The 23,729-nt window shown below is 44.5% G+C and overlaps 1 protein-coding gene across 1 annotated transcript in view; it reads left to right on the top strand.

The window, feature by feature from the left end:
- Positions 1-23,729, top strand: part of LOC139550908 (glypican-1-like) — a 111,856-nt gene that overhangs the window by 53,586 nt on the left and 34,541 nt on the right. Inside the window, exon 3 of the mRNA XM_071362165.1 lies at positions 7,823-7,981. Coding sequence (XP_071218266.1) covers positions 7,823-7,981 — 159 coding nt within the window. The remainder of the gene's footprint in view (positions 1-7,822; positions 7,982-23,729) is intronic.

Genomic DNA, 23,729 nt, shown 5'->3' with positions numbered 1-23,729 from the left:
TCAATGTGCCCAGCTGTGGATTACACACACACTGGCAAGAATGTTGGGAAAGTTACCGGAATTTTGCATTTAAAATAAAAATATTATTATATTTTTTACCTTTATTTAACTAGACAAGTCAGTTAAGAACAAATTCTTATTTATCAATGACGGCCTAGGAACAGTGGGTTAACTGCCTTGTTCAGGGGCAGAACGACAGATTTTTACCTTGTCAGCTCGGGGATTCGATCTTGCAACCTTTCGGTTACTAGTCCAACGCTCTAACCACTAGGCTACCTGCTGTCACAGTTTAGAGAGTATTACCAAATATTTTTACGAGTAAACAAAGATAGGCCACAGCCTGTCGTTTCCAATGGGAACAAATTAGTCATAGTGGGCAGAACAAGCAAGGAGGTGGGCAGAGTCAAGCACGAGCTAACGAGATCCAATTGGTGCATTTTTGCATACATTTGCATATTTCCGTTAGGGAACGCCTACTCTGTGAATTGTGCATTTGCAATAACTCAATTCACTTTTGCATTCCCTCTAAACAACTCAATAAAAATAAAAATAAACTTTAGCAAAGGGTAGTCTAGAAAACTTAGTCCCCTCAGTTCGTAACAAATTATAGTTTTGGGAACAGAAAACTGTATTGAGATCAAAGGTTTTATCAATGAGAAAATTTGAAGAATGTCGACCGAAATTCATCTCGTTCCACCTTCTCCCACTGCCGGCCACTGGGCTTCCTCTCACTACCATATTTGATAGTGAGAGGAAACACTAAGTGGATGCTTCACATTGGCATATGGCTTTTCAACCTCTGCCATATCATGGATTCAGAGCTTTCTATCTAATAGAACTCAAAGGGTTGTCTTTAATGGAGGCGTCTCTGTCAAACATCTCAATTTTGGTGTACTGCGGTGCAGATCTCTAGGCCCTCTACTCTTTTCTATTTTTACCAATGACCTGCCACTGGCATTAAACAAAGCATGTGTGTCCATGTATGCTGATGATTCAACCATATACATACACATCAGCAACCACAGCTAATGAAGTCACTGAAACCCTTAACAAAGAGTTGCAGTCTGTTTTGGAATGGGTGGCCAGTAATAAACTGGTGCTGAACATCTCTAAAACTAAGAGCATTGTATTTGGTACAAATCATTCCTTAAGTTATAGACCTCAGCTGAATCTGGTAATGAATGGTGTGGCTGTTGAACAAGTTGAGGAGACTAAATTACTTGACGTTACCTTAGATTGTAAACTGTCATTGTCAAAACATATAGATTCAATGGTTGCAAAGATGGGGAGAGGTCTAGCCGTAATAAAGACATGCTCTGCTTTTTTGACAAAGAAAAAGCAAAAAGCAAGTTCTGCAGGCTCTAGTTTTGTCTAATCTTGATTATTGTCCAGTTGTGTGGTCCAGTGCTGCAAGGAAAGACCTAGTTAAGCTGCAGCTGGCCCAGAACAGAGCAGCATGTTTTGCTCTTAATTGTAATCAGAGGGCTGATATAAATACTATACATGCCAGTCTCTCATGGCTAAGAGTTGAAACATGAAATGTGTTGAAAATCCCAAATTGTTTGCATAGTCAACTTACACACAGCTCTGACACACACACTTATCCCACCAGACATGCCACCAGGGGTCTTTTCATAGCCCCCAAATCCAGAACAAATTCAAGAAAACGTACACTATTATATAGAGCCCTTATTGCATGGAACTTCCTTCCATCTCATATTGCTCAAATAAACAGCAAACCTGGTTTCAAAAAACAGATAAAGCAACACCTCACAGCACAACGCCTCTCCCCTATTTGACCTAGATAGTTTGTGTGTGCATTGATATGTAGGCTACGTGTGCCTTTTTACAAAATGAATGTAGTTCTGTCCCTGAGCTGTTCTTGTCTAATGATGTTCTGTATTATGTCATTCTGTATTATGTTTCATATTTTGTGTGGACACCAGGAGGAGTAGCTGCTGCTTTTGCAACAGCTAATGGGGATCCTAATAAAATACTAAATACCAATCGTCCTTCAACAAAGACAAAGGATTTTTCGGTAATCAGCGTCTGAGACAGTCCGTTTCAACAGGTCGTTTTTTTGTAAATCTCTGAGTAATTTGTCACAACGGGGCATCAGAGATAGGACACATTGAAGGACAGCTCTGACAAATTGCTCTTCCTGTAATTTGTAGATTCAAGCAAAAAGGCAGACTGCTTGTGAAGGCGAAAGACAACCATTTCTAAATGTAGGCTATAGCCAGTGTCACTCCTTCAACTTTGTGTAATTTGTTCAATATGGAAGTTCTATATTGACAAGTATTATTCCTATCGTTTTTAGACAGCCTACTTGACTGGCCGTCTCAGACGGTGGTCCTTTCAAACGGGTCATTATTTCATTGTGGATCTCCCTTGGGCACCGCCTCCCTCTCTTTTCTCTCTATCCCTCTCTCTTCCCTTCCTCTCTCTCTTTTTCCCCTGACTCTTGTGTTAACCTCTGTCACAGCAGGCCAGACCGATAATTGAAACAATCCGGCAATGAACCGCTTTGATTCTCTCTTTATTTCTCTCTTTTATTCCCCCCAACATCCTCCCATTCTTTAAAAGCCATTTCTATCTGTTTCTGGCCTGGGTTTATTGGAGTGTGCGCAACATTATTTAGCTTCCGCCCCGATTGGTTTTTAATAGGTGTTTTCCTCCCTGGTGGCCTATGATAAGTTAATGGCCTGAGAATTGTTCCCTCTTTAGTGACTCTGTGTGTGTGTGTGTGTGTGTGTGTGTGTGTGTGTGTGTGTGTGTGTGTGTGTGTGTGTGTGTGTGTGTGTGTGTGTGTGTGTGTGTGCAAGGAGGAAGTGAAGTGGCTCGGGGGGAACAAGGAAACTTAAGTGCTTCATAACATCCCTCCTCTCGCTCACGCCCCCTCTAACACCCTTTCTCAGGGGGCTAAGGGGTGAGGTGGGGAGACACAAGGACATGGGAGTCTGCTTTGCTGGGGTGTGTAGGAAGGGTCAGACCAGGTCAAGTTTGTGTGTCTGTGTGTGTGCGTGTGTGTTTGTTGTCATTACTCTAAACATAAATAACGTGCATGGCTGGCACCACATCTTTGTGCTTATTGCCCCAACATTTGCTGTTAAATATTTAAGAAGAGAGGTCACTTTTATAGAGCCATTCCATATACCCATCCCTTATCCTCATTTTCCCTGTGCCTTCCGATAGGGTAATTCCACATTATTCAAAAGAATATAACTTTCCACAACCAATACCTCCCAAGCACTATACCTCCCAATACCCTTTGAAAGCACTATCAATACCTCCCAATACCCTTTGAAAGCACTATCAATACCTCCCAATACCCTTTGAAAGCACTATCAATACCTCCCAATACCATCTTAAAAGTCGTGTGACTCTACGACAGTAAAGTATGGGTTCTTCAGTAAGAATACTGTTGTGATTGCCCTAGTGTCCTCTGGGAAGGAAATGGAGTGTGAGTGATGACTGGCGAGGAGGGGACAGAGAGTACCGTTAAGGAACGCTGCTTCTTCAATCTGCTCTACCGTCTGATTGAAAGTGATTTGGCTGGCTTGCCCACGCACAGGCACAGGCACGGACAAATGCACACGCACTCTCATACACACTCACACACTCTCATACACACTCACGCACTCTCATACACACTCACACACACTCATACACACTTTTGAGTGTGTATGAGTGTAATGCGGAGGTCTGTTCTGCTTCGAGACAAACCGACTGGAGAAACAACACTATTACGGATGAGCTGTGCAAGGCGGAGGTTTAGGAGGCTGTGTGTGTGTATGTGTGAGGGTGTGTGCCAACTCACTTAGTTCAGACGTCCTTCAGACAGCAGGCAGCAGGCAGTAGACCAGGCAAACACACACCCACGCACAGACACCCAACCCCCTCCCCCCCACCACCACACACCTTCACACACGAGTCAGAGGAATGAGTGTATGAGTCTGCTGTGGTCTTGATGTAATTGCGGTGACATGGTAAGATGAGGGCTGCTCAGTGTCACTCTACCTTCCATACTGAGGCAATCGCCTCGCCAGTACCTCAAGAGGAAAATAACAGCTAATTCATACACTGACATAGGACTGAAGAGACACTCCAGGACTATATACACACACCGTGGCAACAACAACACATTCGCTCACATGGACACACAAGTCACACACACACACACACACACACACAGTCTTGTTTAACTAACCTTGATTCTCATTCAAAATCCTATAACCCTAACCCAAATTCTAACCCTGACACTAATTCTAACCTTTACTGTAAACCCCCTAGAAATAGCCTTTTTTCCCGGTTGGTCAAATTTTGTTTTGTTTACACTCACGGAGCAGCACACACAGTCATAAATGTATAAACACCCACACACACATATCGATTAATGGCAGGCTACAGCTAAATAAGGGCAAAATGCTTGGCTTTAACAGTTGAGGTCCTGCACAGCAGATCAATATCTTTGATCAGTGAAACTGTTGGGCTATCATTCTGATATTCCCCTCTGTGGGCCAAACATACCCTTCTATAGATGCCAGCCTGGTCACTAGAAATAGACGGCGATTTCAGACGTCTGAAAAGGCCCTGAGAACGTCGATATACTGTATACCTTCCTCAGTGCTCACAACAACAACAACAAAAAACATTGCCCAGCACTGGTGATGCTCGGAGCCGGAGCACTCTGTTTAGGCCACCGCGCCACCACAGTTCACAATGCTCTAACAAGGCGCGGGAATACTCCATGATAGTTGATTGGAAAACAGCGTGTTGTTTTTAAATGATTTCCTTTTAGGCCTTTCCCAAACCATAGCCCGAACCTTAACCCCTCGGGAATGAATACCTGAACTTAACCCTTTGAGTTGTTTCAGATGAAACCCTGTCAACCACGCAGAATGAATGCGCCAAAAATAGACGTATGTCCGTAATACGTGGAATTTCGAAGGGGAACTATGAGATCTGGTATCAGCATGTGCATGCTAAATGGACACTATTGGACACCTGAAAGAAAATCACTATGACTAGCACTTAGTGTGTGTTTTCTACGTCATATTCACGGTGTAACGTCGTGTAATAGACTATCATTGATCAGTGTGCAGCCAGGTGTTACTCAATCGACAGGCATTCTCTGCGTGTCGGTCCCGGTGTGAGTGTGTGTGTGTAGAGCTTTCTGTATACACTATGAGTGACAGAATAAAAGATTTCCAGTCATTTAAGAGTTGTTGGTTAGTCAAACCTCTCTCTACTTTAGCGAGAGAGAGAGCAGCATGATGTGAATACAAAATGGTTTTCTTTGTTAGATACAGCCCACACTCTCTGTCTCACCTTGGCAGGACTAGAGCAGTGATCAGAGAGAGAGAGAGAGAGGTTTGTGTGCCAGAGGCTTAATACAGCCTCTTAAGAAAGGGAATGTAATTAAACAGTGAAAGGATGTTGACATGCTCCATCTGACAGTATGCATAGCGTGTGGGTAGATGTGAACACGTTCGGAATGTGATAAAGAATCTATTCAGTTGAACCTCTTAAATATTGTATCTATTTTTGATTGGCTGATAACTGTTCCCAATCTCCACACTGTGTGAGGCCTATGTGTGAATGTTTGCAGAAGGTTTATTGCCTGGGGCCAAATAACAGCAACGTGTATAATACGTCATATACAGTTGAAGTCGGAAGTTTACATACACCTTAGCCAAATAGATTTAAACTCAGTTTTTCACAATTCCTGACATTTAATCCAAGTAAAAAGTCCCTGTCTTAGGTCAGTTAGGATCACCACTTTATTTCAAGAATATGAAATGTCAGAATAATAGTAGAGAAAATTATTTATTTCAGCTTTTATTTCTTTCATCACATTCCCAGTGGGTCAGAATTTTACATACACTCAATTAGTATTTGGTAGCATTGCCTTTAAATTGTTTAACTTGGGTCAAACGTTTCGGGTAGCCTTCCACAAGCTTCCCACAATAAGTTGGGTGAATTGTGGCCCATTCCTCCTGTCAGAGCTGGTGTAACTGAGTTTTTCAGTTCTGCTCACAAATTTTCTGTAGAATTGAGGTCAGGGCTTTGTGATGGCCACTCCAATACCTTGACTTTGTTGTCCTTAAGCCATTTTGCCACAACTTTGGAAGTATTTTTGGGGTCATTTGCGACCAAGCTTTAACTTCCTGACTGATGTCTTGAGATGTTGCTTCAATATATCCACATAATTTTCCTTTCCCGTGATGCCATCTATTTTATGAAGTGCACCAGTCCCTCCTGCAGCAAAGCACCCCCACAACATGATGCTGCCACCCACGTGCTTCACAGTTGGGATGGTGTTCTTCGGCTTGCAAGCATCCCCCTTTTTCTTCCAAACATAACGATGGTCATTTTGGCCAAACAGTTCTATTTTTGTTTCATCAGACCCGAGTACATTTCTCCAAAAAGTACCATCTTTGTCCCCATGTGCAGTTGCAAACCGTAGTCTGGCTTTTCTATGGCGGTTTTGGAGCAGTGGCTTCTGCCTTGCTGAACGGCCTTTCAGGTTATGTCGATATAGGACTCGTTTTACTGTGGATATAGATACTTTTGTATCTGCTTCCTCCAGCATCTTCACAAGCTCCTTTGCTGTTGTTCTGGGATTGATGTGCACTTTTCACACCAAAGTACGTTCATCTCTAGGAGACAGAACGCGTCTCCTTCCTGAGCGGTATGATGGCTGCGTGGTCCCATGGTGTTTATACTTGCGTACTATTGTTTGTACAGATGAACGTGGTACCTTCAGGCGTTTGGAAATTGCTCCCAAGGATGAACCAGACTTGTGGAGGTCAACAATTTTCTTTCTTTGGTCTTGGCTCATTTCTTTTGATTTTCCCATGATGTCAAGCAAAGAGGCACTGAGTTTGAAGGTAGGCCTTGAAATACATCCACAGGTAGACTTCCAATTGACTCAAATGATGTCAATTAGCCTATCAGAAGCTTCTAAAGCCAAGACCTAATTTTCTGGAATTTTCCAAGCTGTTTAAAGGCACAGTCAACTTAGTGTATGTAAACTTCTGACCCACTGGAATTGTGATACAGTGAGTTATAAGTGAAATAATCTGTCTGTAAACAATTGTTGGAAAAATTACTTGTGTCATGCACAAAGTAGATGTCCTAACCGACTTGCCAAAACTATAGTTTGTTAACAAGACATTTTTGGAATGGTTGAAAAACGAGTTTTAATGACTCCAACCTAAGTGTATGTAAACTTCCGACTTCAACTGTACGTCCATACCTTTTTCATGTAAAGAACAATGTATTCATTTCAAGGTTGTAGTTGAAGCTTTTCTTGCCCGTATATCCCCGTTGACATGAGTTCCTGACCCTATCCCATCCATCCATCTCACTCCGACGCTTCCAGAGATGAAGCATCTCAGAGTAGCATTTCACCTTTTAGATCACAATGAATAATAACGCCAGGTCCTAGATCAGCACTTTTACTCTGAGACACTTTGCGGCTACGGGCCCTGATCTTGGTGTTCGGTATGCCGTTCCTGCTTCATCGCTCGACGAGCCCTCGTCTAGGGCTAGTGAATAGTAAACAAGGGCTCGTCAATAGCGTACGTATCGCAGTGCAACTTGCTGTCGCTTCAGTAAGCCTCTTGCCGTGCTGTATGTCCTTAGATATAACGGAAATGTTTTGTGTTGATCTGTGGACGGTACCAGATAATCAATCAGTCAATGACACTGACAAGACTAAGCAACTACAGTGTGGCCAAACCGTACCTGTCAAACCTGTGATGCTAAGTGACCTATAGTGTTAATCGACTCTCTACTCCCTCTCTCCCTCCACTAGGAGAGCACCTGAGGATCTGTCCCCAGGGCTACACGTGTTGCACCAGTGTCATGGAGGACAGCCTATCCAACCTGAGTCGCACCGAGATGCAGGGCCTGATCAGAGACGCTGGACGAGCCCTGCAAGCCTCCCTCAACGGACAGTACAAGGCCTTCGACGGTGAGTGAGGGAGATTGATCAAGGTAGGGGGAGGGGGGCAGGGAGACAGAAGGAGGGAAAGAGACAGATGGAGGGACTGGTCAAGCATCCCTTATTGGCTTTACAAGCCCTTTGACGCTGAGTAGGAGAAAGGGAGGGAAGAACAGACAGAGAAACCCTGTGTCTCTTTCCTTCCACATCTCTGCTATCTCAACCATCTCTGTTCTCGTTAATTAGTTTCTCCATCAGTCTGATTGGCTCTATCACTGTGTGTTGGTTAACCAAGAAGATGTCGGAAGGTGTGTGTGTGTGTGTGTGTGTGTGTGTGTGTGTGTGTGTGTGTGTGTGTGTGTGTGTGTGTGTGTGTGTGTGTGTGTGTGTGTGTGTGTGTGTGTGTGTGTGTGTGTGTGTATGACAGTGAGAGCGGGGGTGTTTGACTGCATGTATATGTTTGTATGTGTTTGCCTGTATGTGTGTCAGACTGAGTGTGTGTGATTGCTTTGCATTCATGTGCTTGTACGTCGCGGTATGTGTCTGTATATAAATACAACCAGCTGGTTGTCAGTACATCACTGTGAGCTATTTACTGTGGAACCAGTCAATTTATTTCAGGGGAAGTGTTTTTCCTAGCGCACTCTTTGAGTAATGCTGGTACGTGTTGTTCTTGGTCCTCAAGTCCAGACAGGACAGCTGGGCTGTCTCCCCCTCCACTCCCTCCATCCCTCCATCCCTCCGTTCTAACCCGCTCTCCATACACAACACACTTGACAAATCATCCCTTGCTTTTCCTCTCCTACGCCTACTCAAGTCACTCTCAACTGTCACTCTACTATCAAGCCACATAGGATTTCTATTAATCGCCTTGTGTCCTATGGAGGGAAATCCCCCCCCCCCCACCCCACACACACGCACGCACACTTGCTCCAGAGTATTCCTGTGTGTGAGAAGATAATATTGCTTTAATCCTCCCTGATTGATGAGGAATCTCACACACACACACACTCATGGTCCTGCGGCATTACTAACTGATCAATGCAGTGTAAAGAGGTTCCATAATATTAAGCCATCTAAAGTACGAGAGAGAGAGAGAGAGAGAGAGAGAGAGAGAGAGAGAGAGAGAGAGAGAGAGAGAGAGAGAGAGAGAGAGAGAGAGAGAGAGAGAGAGAGAGAGAGAGAGAGAGAGAGAGAGAGAGAGAGAGAGAGAGAGAGAGAGAGAGAATACATGCGTAGTTCTCCAACCAGTTTACAATACAAAGTTAATGCTTCTGCTCACTTGGGCAGTATCAATATACAGTAATATCATAACAGACACCATTTCTATTTGTGAAGTAAGAGTCTATTTGTGTAGCATGTACAGTATACCGAAGTATGATATCATGCCATATTAAATACATTGATATCCTACCATTTTATATACATTCCTATGATTACTGTATGTTTAATGAACAGTTGTGTATTTATTTTTAATGAGGGTGGAAGTCAAGCTGTTCTGTGATTCAGGGGTCCGACTGAACCCAGATTAAAGTGATTAGAACGTACAGTGGTTGGGACATTGATGATGTGATTATTTACGTTTAATGTTACAGTACAATCTGTTCCAGTTGACAGGAAGTGACTAGCATCTGCCTCTGCTCTACTCGTTCCTCTGGTTGATTGATCTGTCCTATGGATCTGTTTGTCAGCCTGACCTTTCTGGTCCCATCCTGATTAGTGGCTGAGTGACATCTGTGTACAGGGCATTCTCTCTCTCTCTCTCTCTCTCTCTCTCTCTCTCTCTCTCTCTCTCTCTCTCTCTCTCTCTCTCTCTCTCTCTCTCTCTCTCTCTCTCTCTCTCTCTCGCTCTCTCGCTCTCTCGCTCTCTCTTTCTAGCTCGCTCTCTCGCTCTCTTTCTCTCTTTCTAGCTCTCTCTTTATCCTCTGACAGAGTAACTTTCCTGGGGGTTGGAAGGTGTAGTGTGCGCAATGGCTTCTCAGCCTAGCGCGGAGGAGACGCTGTCTATACAGCATGGATTCAGGTGTGTTCCTGAGAACGGAGTTAAGGTGGAGGAGGTTCTGCTCGCGGTCGGTGAACAGGTAGGAGCTGAGTTTATACATTCTGCTTCTAGAATGAACAAAGCTGTGGTTGTGTTCATGAAAAGGGCTAATTTGGTCGGTAGGCTAATTGCTAGCGGAATATTTGTAAGGGATGTGTTGGTGTCAATTTCACCTCTCTCTACCCCTTCAACAAGAGTTGTAGTGGCAAATTTGCCTCCGTTTATCACGGATGATCAAATTAGGAAAGAGCTGAGTCGTTTTGGTAAGTTTGCTAGCGGTTTCCGTGTACTGTCAGCAGGGTTTCAGGCAGATGCCGTTAAACACGTTGTTTCGTTCCGGAGGCAAGTGTTTATGTTTCTGAACAACAACGAGCAACAGCTAAATGTGCATTTTAAAGTGAGGCATGGGGAGGGTCTCTATGCAGGTTTTGCCAGCACAGATAGTCTACGGTGTTTTGAATGTGGGGATTTGGGGCACAAGAGCTTTGCGTGCCCACATAAAGGCCGTAGACAAGGTGAGGATACAAGCGCAAATGGGGAAAATCGAGGTCAAAATGCAGGGGGTAAGGAGATGCAGACAGCAGAGGCTGGGCCTAGTCAGTCTAGAGATGGTAGGGTAGTGGAGGCTGGGTCTAGTCAGGCTAGAGATGGTGGAGAAGCAGAGGCTGGGTCTAGTCAGGCTAGAGATGGTGGGGAAGCACAGGCTGGGTCTAGTCAGGCTAGAGATGGTGGGGTAGCTGAGGCTGGGCCTAGTTATGCTATGGAGGGTGGTGTAGAGGGTGCTGGGTCTAGGCAGGCTATGGATGGTGGTATAGCAGAGGCTGAGTCTAGTCAAGCTATGGATGGTGGGGTAGCTGAGGCTGGCCCAAGTCATGCTATGGAGGGTGGTGTAGATGATGCTGGGCCGAGTCATGCTATGGAGGGTGGTGCAGATGATGCTGGGCCGAGTCATGCTATGGAGGGTGGTGTAGATGATACTGGGTCTAGTCAGGTTATTCTAGTGGATGAGGAGAGTATAGTGGGGAAGTGTAAGAGATTAGGGGGGGAGGAGGAGGGTGTCAAGCGGAAAAGGAAAAAGGGTGTGGACAAAGGCACCATGGAAATGTTGCCTGTTGCTGTGGGTGAGGCCCTAACCAGAGAGAAAGGGCAGGTGGTCAGGGTGGGAGATAGAGAAGAGGAGGAAAGTGAGTCTGAGGAAGAGGATGAGGAGTTATTTTTTTCAGACTCCTCTTCAATTGGCCCGGAGCTGACAGCCAGTCAACCAGAGGGGTCTAAGTACACGTTGAGAGAACTGACAAGGTTCCTGAATGAGACTAAGGGGAAAAAAGTTAATCTTGAGGCTTTTTTTCCTGATTCTAGAAAGTTTGTAAGATCAGTACAACATGCTATGAGAAATGAGGGGCATGGTGTCCTCTCACCCAAGAAACGGTTTAGGTTGAGGAAGTGGGTCACAACAGTGCGTAAAGGTTTACCTTCAGACACTGTTTAAATGTTTTATTTTCTTACTGACACTGGGGCTTTTTGAGCTTTCCTATTGGTCTATTTCTCTGCTGGCTTTTCTCCCACTTCTTATGGAGACTCTTTGGGTAGGCTCGCTTAATATAAATGGTGCCAGAGATGCGGGAAAGAGGAGTGTGTTGGGTGAATATGTAAAACAAAAGAAAGTACAGGTGTTGTTTCTGCAGGAGACGCATAGTGATGTGGTGAATGAAGTTGATTGGGGGCTCTGGTGGAAAGGGGCAAGTGTGTTGAGCCATGGGACAAATCTTAGTGCAGGGGTGGCAGTCCTTTTTGCACCGGGTCTGGCTGTAAAAATTTGCTCCTCAAAGGAGGTGTGTAGGGGCAGGTTGCTTGTTGTTAAAGCAGAGATTAACAACATGGGTTTTGTCTTTATAAATGTGTATGCGCCTAACACAGGGAGAGAAAGAGGGGTTCTATTTGGGAGTCTTAGACAGGAACTCTCACAAGTAGCGCCTGAGGAGACGCTGGTGATCGGAGGTGACTGGAACTGTACAATGGATTTTACAAAAGACAGAAATGGGGAAGAGCCTCATTCAGTGTCAGTGGGAGTGTTAAGGGACATCTTTAATCAGTTTGACCTAGTGGATGTTTGGAGAACTAAACATCCAAACACAAGACAGTATACATGGGTGAAGGTTTTTGGGGCTAGGGTGAGTGCAGCACGACTTGATCGTTTTTACATGTCCAGGAATCAGAGCAATAGGCTGCTGGGTGCTACCATTCTCCCAGTGGGGTTTTCGGATCACCACATAACCATGGCTCGGCTGTCTATTTCACCAGGGCCCCGGCAGGCATCTTATTGGAAGTTCAATGTAAAGCTCTTACAAGATGCCACTTTTTGCTCAGGTTTCCAGACTTTTTGGGAAAGATGGGGGCAGCGAAGAGAGGAGTATGAGTCTCTGAGTCAATGGTGGGATGTGGGGAAAGTGCAAATTCGGCTTTTCTGTCAACAGTACACAGCTCTCTCATCCTCAGAGGCTAGGAGAGTATTGGGGGAACTAGAGCGGTGTATTAGTGAGATGGAGGTAGAGATGGTGGGGCAAGGCAATGTAGGCCTCCAGGCTAACTTAGCCGAATTACGTAGAGACCTGGGTAGTTTTTTCCAGGTTAAAGCAAAGGGAGCACTTGTAAGAGCTAGGTTCTCCATGCTAAAGGAGATGGATGCTCCCAGCTCCTTCTTCTTTGGTTTGGAAAGACAGAGCAGTGAAGCCAAGGGTATGCATTGTCTACGGCTGTCTGATGGGCGGGTGACCTCTGTGGTGGGGGAGATGCGGGAGCGGACTGTGGAGTTTTATACTGAATTGTATAGGGCAGAAATGTGTGATCCTATGTGTGCTCAGGTCTTGTTCGCAGGACTCCCTAAGCTCTCTCGGGCACAGAGGGATGAAATGGACATTCCTCTGTTGTCACATGAGCTGGCAGAGGCCGTAACCCAGATGTCCCCCGGTCGTGCACCCGGGGTCGATGGACTTCCAGTGGAGTTTTACAAAAAATTCTGGGGAACTATTGGACAGGATTTCTTTTGCGTGTTGCGTGAATGCGTCGAGGTAGGAGAGTTGCCGATGAGCTGCCGTCGGGCGGCACTGACTCTCCTGCCCAAAAAAGGGGACTTGTGTGAACTTAAGAACTGGAGGCCTGTGGCATTACTCTGTGCGGACTATAAGATATTTGCCAAGGTCCTCTCTAACAGACTGAAGTCCCATCTGGACTCTATAATACACAAGGACCAGACATATTGTGTACCGGGACGCTCAATCACGGACAACTTGTTCTTGATTAGGGACATGTTGGACTTGTCGAGAGGTTCTAATGTGAACTTTGGACTGGTCTCTTTAGATCAAGAGAAGGCTTTTGATAGAGTGGATCATGAGTATCTGTTTAATGTGATGTCTGTGTTTGGGTTTGGGAAGAGCTTTGTGAACTGTGGGAAGCTGTTGTATGCTGGGGCGTCATGTATGGTTAAGGTGGGAGGGGCGCTCAGTAGGCCTGTCTGGGTGAGACGGGGCATTAGACAAGGATGCCCTCTATCTGGGCAGCTGTACACACTAGCCATTGAGCCTTTTTTAGGACTGCTACGCAGGAGACTGCGGGGAGTGTGCTGGACAGGCATGGAGGTGGTGACAGGAATAGCAGTCTCAGCATATGCAGATGATGTTTCTGTGATGGTCAGGGATGGGCAAGATATGCAGGAGCTAGAGACCAGTCTGAAGGTGTACGAGGGAGCTTCATCAGCTAAGGTAAACTGGGGAAAGAGCAAAGCTCTGTTATGTGGGGCATGGGGGGATAGGGCTCCTCCTCTGCTTCCAGGGGGTTTGCAGTGGGGTTGTGAAGGGCTTAAAGTGTTGGGGGTGTACCTGGGCTCGGAGAGGTGGGTCAGCAAGAACTGGGAGGGGCTGTCACAGGCAGTGGTGTCAAGACTGGCCAGGTGGAGGTGGCTCCTGTCCCAAGTGTCATATAGAGGGAGGGTGCTGATAATCAACAACCTGGTGGCATCTTCCTTGTGGCATAAACTGGCTGTCCTCAACCCCCCCGCCGGTCTGCTTGCAGACCTGCAACGCAAGCTGGTGGACTTCTTTTGGTCGGGCCATCACTGGCTGAAGGCAGCAGTGTTGTACATGACCGTCCACGAAGGAGGACAGGGCCTGGTGGAACTGGAGAGCAGGATGGCTGCTTTCCGGCTAAAGGCGGTACAGAGACTGCTGTACCATACTGATGTTGGCTGGAGGGAACCAGCATGCGCGCTGCTGAGGAGAGCTGGCGGATTAGGGTTGGACCGGCAGCTGTTCCTCATGAAGCTGGAGAGGCTGAGTACAGCAGGTCTCTCAGAGTTTTACTCTGCGGTGCTGAGGGCCTGGCAGCTGCTAAGGCCCACACGAGAAGGGGGTGTGGAGCCTGGGCAGTGGGTGTGGGAGGAGCCTATTTTCCACAACCCAGCCATCCCTTTGAGATCGGTTCAGTCGGCCACCCTGCAGAGGCAACTGATGGCAGGGGGTTTACAAAGGCTAGGTGACCTGAGACTGCTGGGAGAGGAGGGGTGGAAAACCCCGGAGGTCTTGGCGCAACAAACAGGAATAACGTCTCTTAGGCTGCTGGAGAGATTCCTGGAGGAGGTCCAGGAGGCACTGTCTGAGCCGGTAAGGGGGGTGTTTGAGAGGCCAAAGGGAGAGGGGCCACCAATGTTTCCGCCACTGCAGGTGACGGCAGAGACTGGAGACTGGCAAGGGGGTCTGGAGGACTTGTTAGATTTTAACACTCCGAGCCTGGGGGAGTTTGAGGGGGTGGGAGGTAAAGCCCTCTACAACCTCTGCGTTAAGGTTAGGAACATTAGAAGCCTAACAGGAGTGAAGGCACATCAGTGGCAGGGGGTATGTGGGGCGGAGAGTATGGTGGGTTTTAGATGGAGGGCGCTCTACAAACCCCCAGTACCAAAGAGGTCAGGGGACCTCCAGTGGAGGGTTCTTCATGGAGCCCTGGCCACTAACAGCTGGTTGGCACGGGTTGATCCGGGAATTGGGCAGGGGTGTCCTTTCTGTCAAATGAATGAAACTGTGATTCATGTGTTTTCTGTGTGCACCAGGTTAATGCCATTAATGTCTCTGTTGGAATGTCTGTGTGACAGGTTGGGGGTGGTTTTTGCTGTTGGGATGTTTATAATGGGATACAGGTATTCGAGTAAGGAGAAAGAAAAATGTGTTTTGTTGAATTTTCTGTTTGCTCAGGCAAAATTAGCTATTTGGCTAACAAGGAGAAACAGGGTCAAAGGTGGGGGGATAACAGACCCTTTACTACTGTTTAATGGGATGGTCTCTGCGCGCCTTAGGGTTGAGTTTGAGTTCTATAAACTGATCAAATGTGTGGAGATGTTTGAGGAGATATGGTGTGTTGGGGGGGCTGTCTGTATTGCTGGGGAAGATGTTTTGGATATACGGTTGTAGGAGAGGGTATTGTTTTTGTGTATGGTGATGGTGGTTTGTATCATGTGGTAGATGGAAAGGTGAGTATGGTACATGTATGCAGTACAGGATATATTTTTGTTTTTTTATTTTAGGGGGGGGTGAGTTTTAAATGAAATGAGAATGTTTCAATAAAGAAAGACAAAAAGTCAAACTCTCTCTCTCTCTCTCTCTCTCTCTCTCTCTCTCTCTCTCTCTCTCTCTCCTCTCTCTCTCTCTCTCTCTCTCTCTCTCTCTCTCTGACAACCTGTCCAAAACACACAAACACCCAGCATGCAGGAAACAACTCTTCCACAATCACACAGCCCTGATAAACTACACAAAGCACACAGAAATGCTCCGTCAAGCACCACTCACTCAGATACGTAAACACACTAACGAAGTGCTTCAAACACACACACACACACACACACACAAGGTTTGGAGTGTTTCCTGGCCATGGACCCAAAATATTGATGTTTTGATCTCCGAGCCACTTAGTTATCACTTTTGCCTTATGGCAAGGTGCTCCATCATGCTGGAAAAGGCATTGTTTGTCACCAAACTGTTCCTGGATGGTTGGGAGAAGTTGCTCTCGGAGGATGTGTTGGTACCATTCTTTAATCATGGCTGTATTCTTAGGCAAAATTGTGAGTGAGCCCACTCCCTTGGCTGAGAAGCAACCCCACACATGAATGGTCTCAGGATGCTTTACTGTTGGCATGACACAGGACTGATGGTAGCGCTCACCTTGTCTTCTCCGAACAACCTTTTTCCTAGATGCCCCAAACAATCGGAAAGGGGATTCATCAGAGAAATTGACTTTACCCCAGTCCTCTGCAGTCCAATCCCTGTACCTTTTGCAGAATATCAGTCAGTCCCTGATGTTTTTCCAGGAGAGAACTGGCTTCTTTGCTGCCCTTCTTGAACTCAGGCCATCCTCCAAAAGTCTTCGCCTCACTGTGTGTGCAGATGCACTCACACCTGCCTGCTGCCATTCCTGAGCAAGCTCTGTATTTGTGGTGCCCCGATCCCGCAGCTGAATCAACTTTAGGAGACGGTCCTGGTGCTTGCTGGACTTGCTTGGGCGCCCTGAAGCCTTCTTCACAACAATTGAACCGCTCTCCTTGAAATTCTTAATGATCCGTCCAGCGTCTCTCAGCCTATTGCGGACAGTCTGATGTGATGTTCGGATGTACCGATCTTGTGCAGGTGTTGTTACACGTGGTCTGCCACTGGGAGGACGATCAGCTGTCTGTCTTGTCATCCTGTAGCTCTGTCTTAGGCATCTCACAGTATGGACATTGCAATTTATTGCCCTGGCCACATCTGCAGTCCTCATGCCTCCTTGCAGCATGCCTAAGGCACGTTCACGGAGATGAGCAGGGACCCAGGGCATCTTTCTTTTGGTGTTTTTCAGAGTCAGTAGAAAGGCCTCTTAAGTGTCCTAAGTTTTCATAACTGTGACCTTAATTGCCTACCGTCTGTAAGCTGTTAGTGTTTTAACGACTGTTCCACAGGTGCATGTTCAATCATTGTTTATGGTTCATTGAACAAGCATGGGAATTATTGAACACAGAGTGAGTTCATGCAACTTATTATGTGACTTGTATTTTACTCCTGGCTTACCACAACAAATGGGATGAATACTTAATGACTCAAGACATTTCAGTTTTTATTTAAATACATTTCGCTTTGACATTATGGGGTATTATGTGTGGGCCAGTCATACACAATTTCAATGTAATGCATATTTAAATTCAGGCTGTAACACAACAAAATGTGGAAAAAGTTAAGGATTGTGAATACTTTCTGAAGGCACTGTATGTATTAAGTCTTGCAAGACTTTTGCCATTCTGTGTTATTATTTTATTGTCACAATTTATTAAACTTATGGGTCTGTAATCAGCAGGGAACTCTTCATATTTTCCTGGTTTTAATATAGCTGAAATAACTGTATAACACATGGAAGTAGAAAGCACTGAATTGAGTGACATGTGTAAATAGGGTGCTTTTTGTGTAAATTGGGTGCTTTTCTCTGTGCTAATGTTGTGTGTCAAATTACTGACTTGTTGTAAAGGTGGCATCCTATGACGGTGGCACGTTGAATGTCACTGAGCTCGTTAGTAAGGCCAATCTACTGCCAATGTTTGTCTATGGAGATTGCATGGCGGTGTGCTCGATTTTATACACCTATCAGCAACGGGTGTGGCTGAAATAGCCAAATCCACTAATTTGAAGGGGTGTACACATATTTGAATATATTGTACAGTGCATTCGGGAATTATCCCATGAAATTTGTTTTGATTTAGAACGTACCGTTATCATGCACCTGTCTCGAAACAGGTGCAGGGAGGACGCTTTTCCTGTGCACTTAAATGGCGAATGGAGGACGCTTTTCCTATGGTTCATTTTTATGCCAGCCAGGTAGGCTATACTCCTGTTTTACAGAGAAGCAATAATATTGCTTAATATTAGGAAAGTTGATAAATAAATATAGTAGGCCTAGCCTATAGAAAGCTGATGATATCCTCCTGTGTGTAATAGAGGCCTTCACTTTGTTTTCTCGCGCAACTGCATAGCCTATAGAAATGTAGCACAACATGTGCTCATGGGCCCTCATGAAGTATTTGATTTGATTTTAGATTACATTTGCATTGATGTCAGAGTGATTAGAGGGACAATAGAGTGCTGAGTACCAGGCAGTTAGCAAGTTTGGTAGGCTACTAATGACCATCCGCAGCATCAGAGCTTGGAGAAGCCTAATTACCGTGACTAAACAGTCATATGAAATTTGACTGCCTTCATAACTAGTGACTGCCGGAGTGGCGGTAATACGGTCACCACAACAGCCCTAACCTACACCCCTGCTGTTACTACAGTATGTGTTAGCATAGGCCTTTCCAACCCAGCTCCTCTTTAAATTTAAAATTTCTCCTTTTTTGAAATGTAACTCTTACAAGAAAACCACATCTGCTGACAATCTCTTTAAGTGTTCACATTCCATGCAATAAGTTAGATTTTTTTTGGTCTTCACTTGTATACAATCAAAGTTAAACTGTTCCGTCTATCATTGAAGAACCTGACAAAACATTTTAGTAGCGTTCAGAGAATGATCTAAGAATCTTATTTAAATCAAATCAAATTGTATTTTTGTCACATACACATGGTTAGCAGATGTTAATGCGAGTGTAGCGAAATGCTTGTGCTTCTAGTTCCGACAATGCAGTAATAACCAACAAGTAATCTAACCTAACAATTCCACAACTACTACCTTATACACACAAGTGTAAAGGGATAAAGAATATGTACATAAAGATATATGAATGAGTGATGGTACAGAACGGCATAGGCAAGATGCAGTAGATGGTATAGAGTACAGTATATACATATGAGATGAGTAATGTCGGGTATATAAACATAAAGTGGCATAGTTTAAAGTGGCTAGTGATACATGTATTACATAAAGATGGCAAGATGCAGTAGATGATAGAGTACAGTATATACATATACATATGAGATGAGTAATGTAGGGTATGTAAACATTATATTAAGTGGCATTGTTTAAAGTGGCTAGTGATACATTTTTACATAATTTCCATCAATTCCCATTATTAAAGTGGCTGGAGTTGAGTCAGTATGTTGGCAGCGGCCACTAAATGTGGTGGTGGCTGTTTAACAGTCTGATGGCCTTGAGATAGAAGCTGTTTTTCAGTCTCTCGGTCCCTGCTTTGATGCACCTGTACTGACCTCGCCTTCTGGATGATAGCGGGGTGAACAGGCAGTGGCTCGGGTGGTTGTTGTCCTTGATGATCTTTATGGCCTTCCTGTGACATCGGGTGGTGTAGGTGTCCTGGAGGGCAGGTAGTTTGCCCCCGGTGATGCGTTGTGCAGACCTCACTACCCTCTGGAGAGCCTTACGGTTGTGGGCGGAGCAGTTGCCGTACCAGGCGGTGATACAGCCCGACAGGATGCTCTCGATTGTGCATCTGTAGAAGTTTGTGAGTGCTTTTGGTGACAAGCCGAATTTCTTCAGCCTCCTGAGGTTGAAGAGGCGCTGCTGCGCCTTCTTCACAACGCTGTCTGTGTGGGTGGACCAATTCAGTTTGTCCGTGATGTGTACACCGAGGAACTTAAAACTTTCCACCTTCTCCACTACTGTCCCGTCGATGTGGATAGGGGGGTGCTCCCTCTGCTGTTTCCTGAAGTCCACAATCATCTCCTTTGTTTGGTTGACGTTGAGTGTGAGGTTATTTTCCCGACACCACACTCCGAGGGCCCTCACCTCCTCCCTGTAGGCCGTCTCGTCGTTGTTGGTAATCAAGCCTACCACTGTAGTGTCGTCCGCAAACTTGATGATTGAGTTGGGGGCGTGCATGGCCACGCAGTCGTGGGTGAACAGGGAGTACAAACATTTCGTTCTCAGCATCAACAAACTCTCTCTATCTTGTTAAGTGTGTTCAAGTGGGTTGGCTGCAACCAGTAATTGGCCACACCTGATCTTAATGAGTGCTTGTTTCCTTTGAAATTTGGTATGTTTGAATAGTCTAAAATGAACAGCTTTGTATGAGTAAAAAAACATGGCATGCTAGCTCCACCCTGGTGGCGCCGTGGACTAATTCCATGGATAGAGAACAGAAGATCATAGGTTTGAATCTCACTGAAGCTGTGCCACAATAACAAATAAATGTGTTTGCAAGATTAATGCCTAAGCAACTGATTTTTCATGTGCCATATCTGTGCTTGGAGTTTAAAACAGTTAACCCAAACTAAGCTAGCAGTGTTAGTAAAAGTCTTATTGAAACATGTTCTCGGAACGTCAGTACAGGTGCATCAAAGCTGGGACCGAGAGACTGAAAAACTGCTCCTATCTCAAGGCCATCACTAGCTGGCCTCCACCTAGTACCCTGCGCTGAACTTAATCACTGTCACTAGCTGACTACCACCCAGTTACTCAACCCTGCACCTTAAAGACCCTGCCTTATGTACATAGACATGGAAAACTGGTCACTTTAATAATGTTTACATACTGTTTTACCCATTGCATATGTATATACTGTATTCTAGTTAATGTCATCCTATTCAACAATTCCTGTACATTCACTATTCTATCCTACGTATTCTTCAGATGTACTACATATTCCATCCACATACTGTCCATAATATCTATACATCCCATCATATATATATATATATATATATATATATATACTACCGGTCAAAAGTTTTAGAACACCTACTCATTCAAGGGTTTTTCTTTATTTTTACTATTTTCTACATTGTAAAATACTATTGAAGACATCAAAACTATGAAATAACACATATGGAATCATGAAGTAACCAAAAAAGTGTTAAACATATCAAAATAGATTTCATATTTGAGATTCTTCAAATAGCCACCCTTTGCCTTGATGATAGCTTTGCACACTCTTGGCATTCTCTCAACCAGTTTCATAAAGTAGTCACCTGGAATACATTTCAATTAACAGGTGTGCCTTGTAAAAAGTAAATTTTTGTAATTTCTTTCCTTCTTAATGCGTTTGAGTAAATCAGTGGTGTTGTGACAAGGTAGGGGGGTATACAGACGACAGCCCTATTTGGTAAAATACCAACTCCATATTATGGCAAGAACAGCTCAAATAAGCAAAGAGAAATGACAGCCCATCATTACTTTAAGACATGAAGGTCAGTCAATATGGAAAATGTCAAAAACTTTGAAAGTTTATTCAAGTGCAGTCGCAAAAACCATCAAGCGCTATGATGAAACTGGCTCTCATGAGGACCACCACAGGAATGGAAGACCCAGAGTTACCTCTGCTGCAGAGGATAGGGTCATTAGAGTTTCACAGAGCTCAAATAACAGACACATCTCAACATCATCTGTTCAGAGGAGACTGTATGAATCAAGCCTTCATGGTCAAATTGCTGCAAAGAACCCACTACTAAAAGACACCAATAAGAAGAGACTTGCTTGGGCCAAGAAACACGAGCATTGGACATTAGATCAGTGTAAATTTGTCCTTTGGTCTGGAGTCCAAATTGGAGATTTCTGGTTCCAACCGCCGTGTCTTTGATCTCCGCATGTGAATTTCCCACCGTAAAGTATGGAGGAGGAGGTGTTATGGTGTGGGGGTGCTTTGCTGGTGACACTGTCTGTGATTTATGTAGAATTCAAGGCTCACTTAACCAGCATGGCTACCATATCATTCTGCAGTGATACGCCATCCCATCTGGTTTGGGCTTAGTGGGGCTATCATTTGTTTTTCAACAGGACAATGACCCAACACACCTCCAGGTGGTCTATTTTACCAAGAAGGGCTATTTTACCAAGAAGGAGAGTGATGGAATGCTGCATCAGATGACCTGGCCTCCACAATCCCCCGACCTTAACCAAATTGAGATGGTGTGGGATGAGTCGGACTGCAGAGTCAAGGAAAAGCAGCCAACAAGTGCTCAGCATATGTGGGAACTCCTTCAAGACTGTTGGAAAAGCATTCCAGGTGAAGCTGGTTGAGAGAATGCCAAGAGTGTGCAAAGCTGTCATCAAGGAAAAGGGTGGCTATTTGAAGAATCTCAAATATGAAATATATTTTGATTTGTTTAACACTTTTTTGGTTACTACATGATTCCATGTGTTATTTCGTAGTTTTGATGTCTTCACTATTATTCTACAATGTAAACATTTTAAAAAATAAAGAAAAACCCTTGAATGAGTAGGTGTTCTAAAACTTTTGACCGGTAGTGTATATTTATATTTATACTCCAGACTCCAACATTGCTTGTACTAATATTAATATTTTTCTTAATTCCATTGTTTTTGTTTTTAGATTAGTTTATTTGTGTGTGTTGTTGTGTATTGTTAGATATTACTGCATTATTGGAGCTAGGAACACAAGCATTTCGCTACACCCACAATAACATCTGCTAAATATGTGTATGTGACCAATACATTTGATTTGATTTATTTAATTACCTTCAAATAACTGATAATTTCCGTTCTTAGAACGTTAATAAAACCTCCCAGGAAAACTTTCAGGGAACCATAGTAAATCGTTCTCAGAACCTCTCTGCAACCTAAAAATGTAAGTTCCCAGAACAGGCAACATTTTATTTAAATGTCTATTTTACCAGTCAGCAAACATATAGCTTTGTTCCCAGAACCAATGGGAAACCAAAAACGTACGTTCCCACAACTAAATGTTCTAGCTGGGACAGTGGCAGAATATTAACACAGAAATAACACACACACACACAGACACACAGCCCAATTAAAGCCCACTCAAGCGATCAGTAGCTCAAAGCAGGAGCGGGGTTGCATCAGTCCACTAACACGGTAGAGTTCTTATTGGGATTGCAGTGTACTGCATACACCAGATGAGTGATGGATGTCAGAATTTTGATTTGGTTTGCAGGTCAAGTCAAGGTCGTTTTCTCTCAGTTGATGGTTTTTGTGTCGTGTTCTTTCAGAGTTCATGTAGTGGTTAAAGTGTACAGCCCTGTCCATTCTCTCTCATTACCTCCAGTCATGCGATCTCTCACTTTCTGTGTGCCCTCTCTCTGCTTGTTTCTCCCCAATGGATTGTGTGTGCGTGCCACTATTCTCAACATTAAAATGCATCATTACGAGACATCCTCAACCTCCCTAACCTCCCCTTTCTTCCCTCTTCTTCCTTCATTCCTAACTGGCATACTTTTCCCTTCTCTGTGAAAAAGAGTGTTTAACCCTACCTGACCCTAAACAGTGACCAGACCAGACCCATCCCCTCCACCCTCCTTCCTACCCCCTCATCTATCTCACTTCCCTGAGCATCAGAAGTAGAAGACAGCAGGATGGGGGGGATCACAGAGGGATGGAGGGATGAGAGCAGAGAGAGAGAAAAAGAGAGACGGTCAGATGTAAACCATCTGTTGTTGAGTATCTTTTATTATAAGATTAGAAGTGGAGCGTGTTAATTGGAGTGTGATAAGCCACATTAGATACAGTATCACAGCTCATCACTTCCCTGCCTCCTAGTTACCTCTGTGAACATATCAGACTGTCTGGATAGACATTTGATTCGACGATTTTGAATAGATTAAAATGTTACACCAGGCAACAGATACAGATACCAAAATAACATAGGACTACTGCATCTATATTTATGTAGCCAAAGTTTGGGAGGAAAGACCACACCCAAAACATTCTCAATCCCTCCCCTCTAATCATTGCCTGCATTTATACATTTTCTACCACTAACCTGTGTGTTTGCTTCCTGCGTTATACCAAATGTTGCAAGCTTTCGTA

Source organism: Salvelinus alpinus, chromosome 23, assembly GCF_045679555.1.
Source record: "Salvelinus alpinus chromosome 23, SLU_Salpinus.1, whole genome shotgun sequence".
Taxonomy (NCBI): Eukaryota; Metazoa; Chordata; class Actinopteri; order Salmoniformes; family Salmonidae; genus Salvelinus; species Salvelinus alpinus.
Note: the sequence above shows the minus strand (reverse complement) of the source record. Positions and strands in the feature narration are given on the sequence as shown.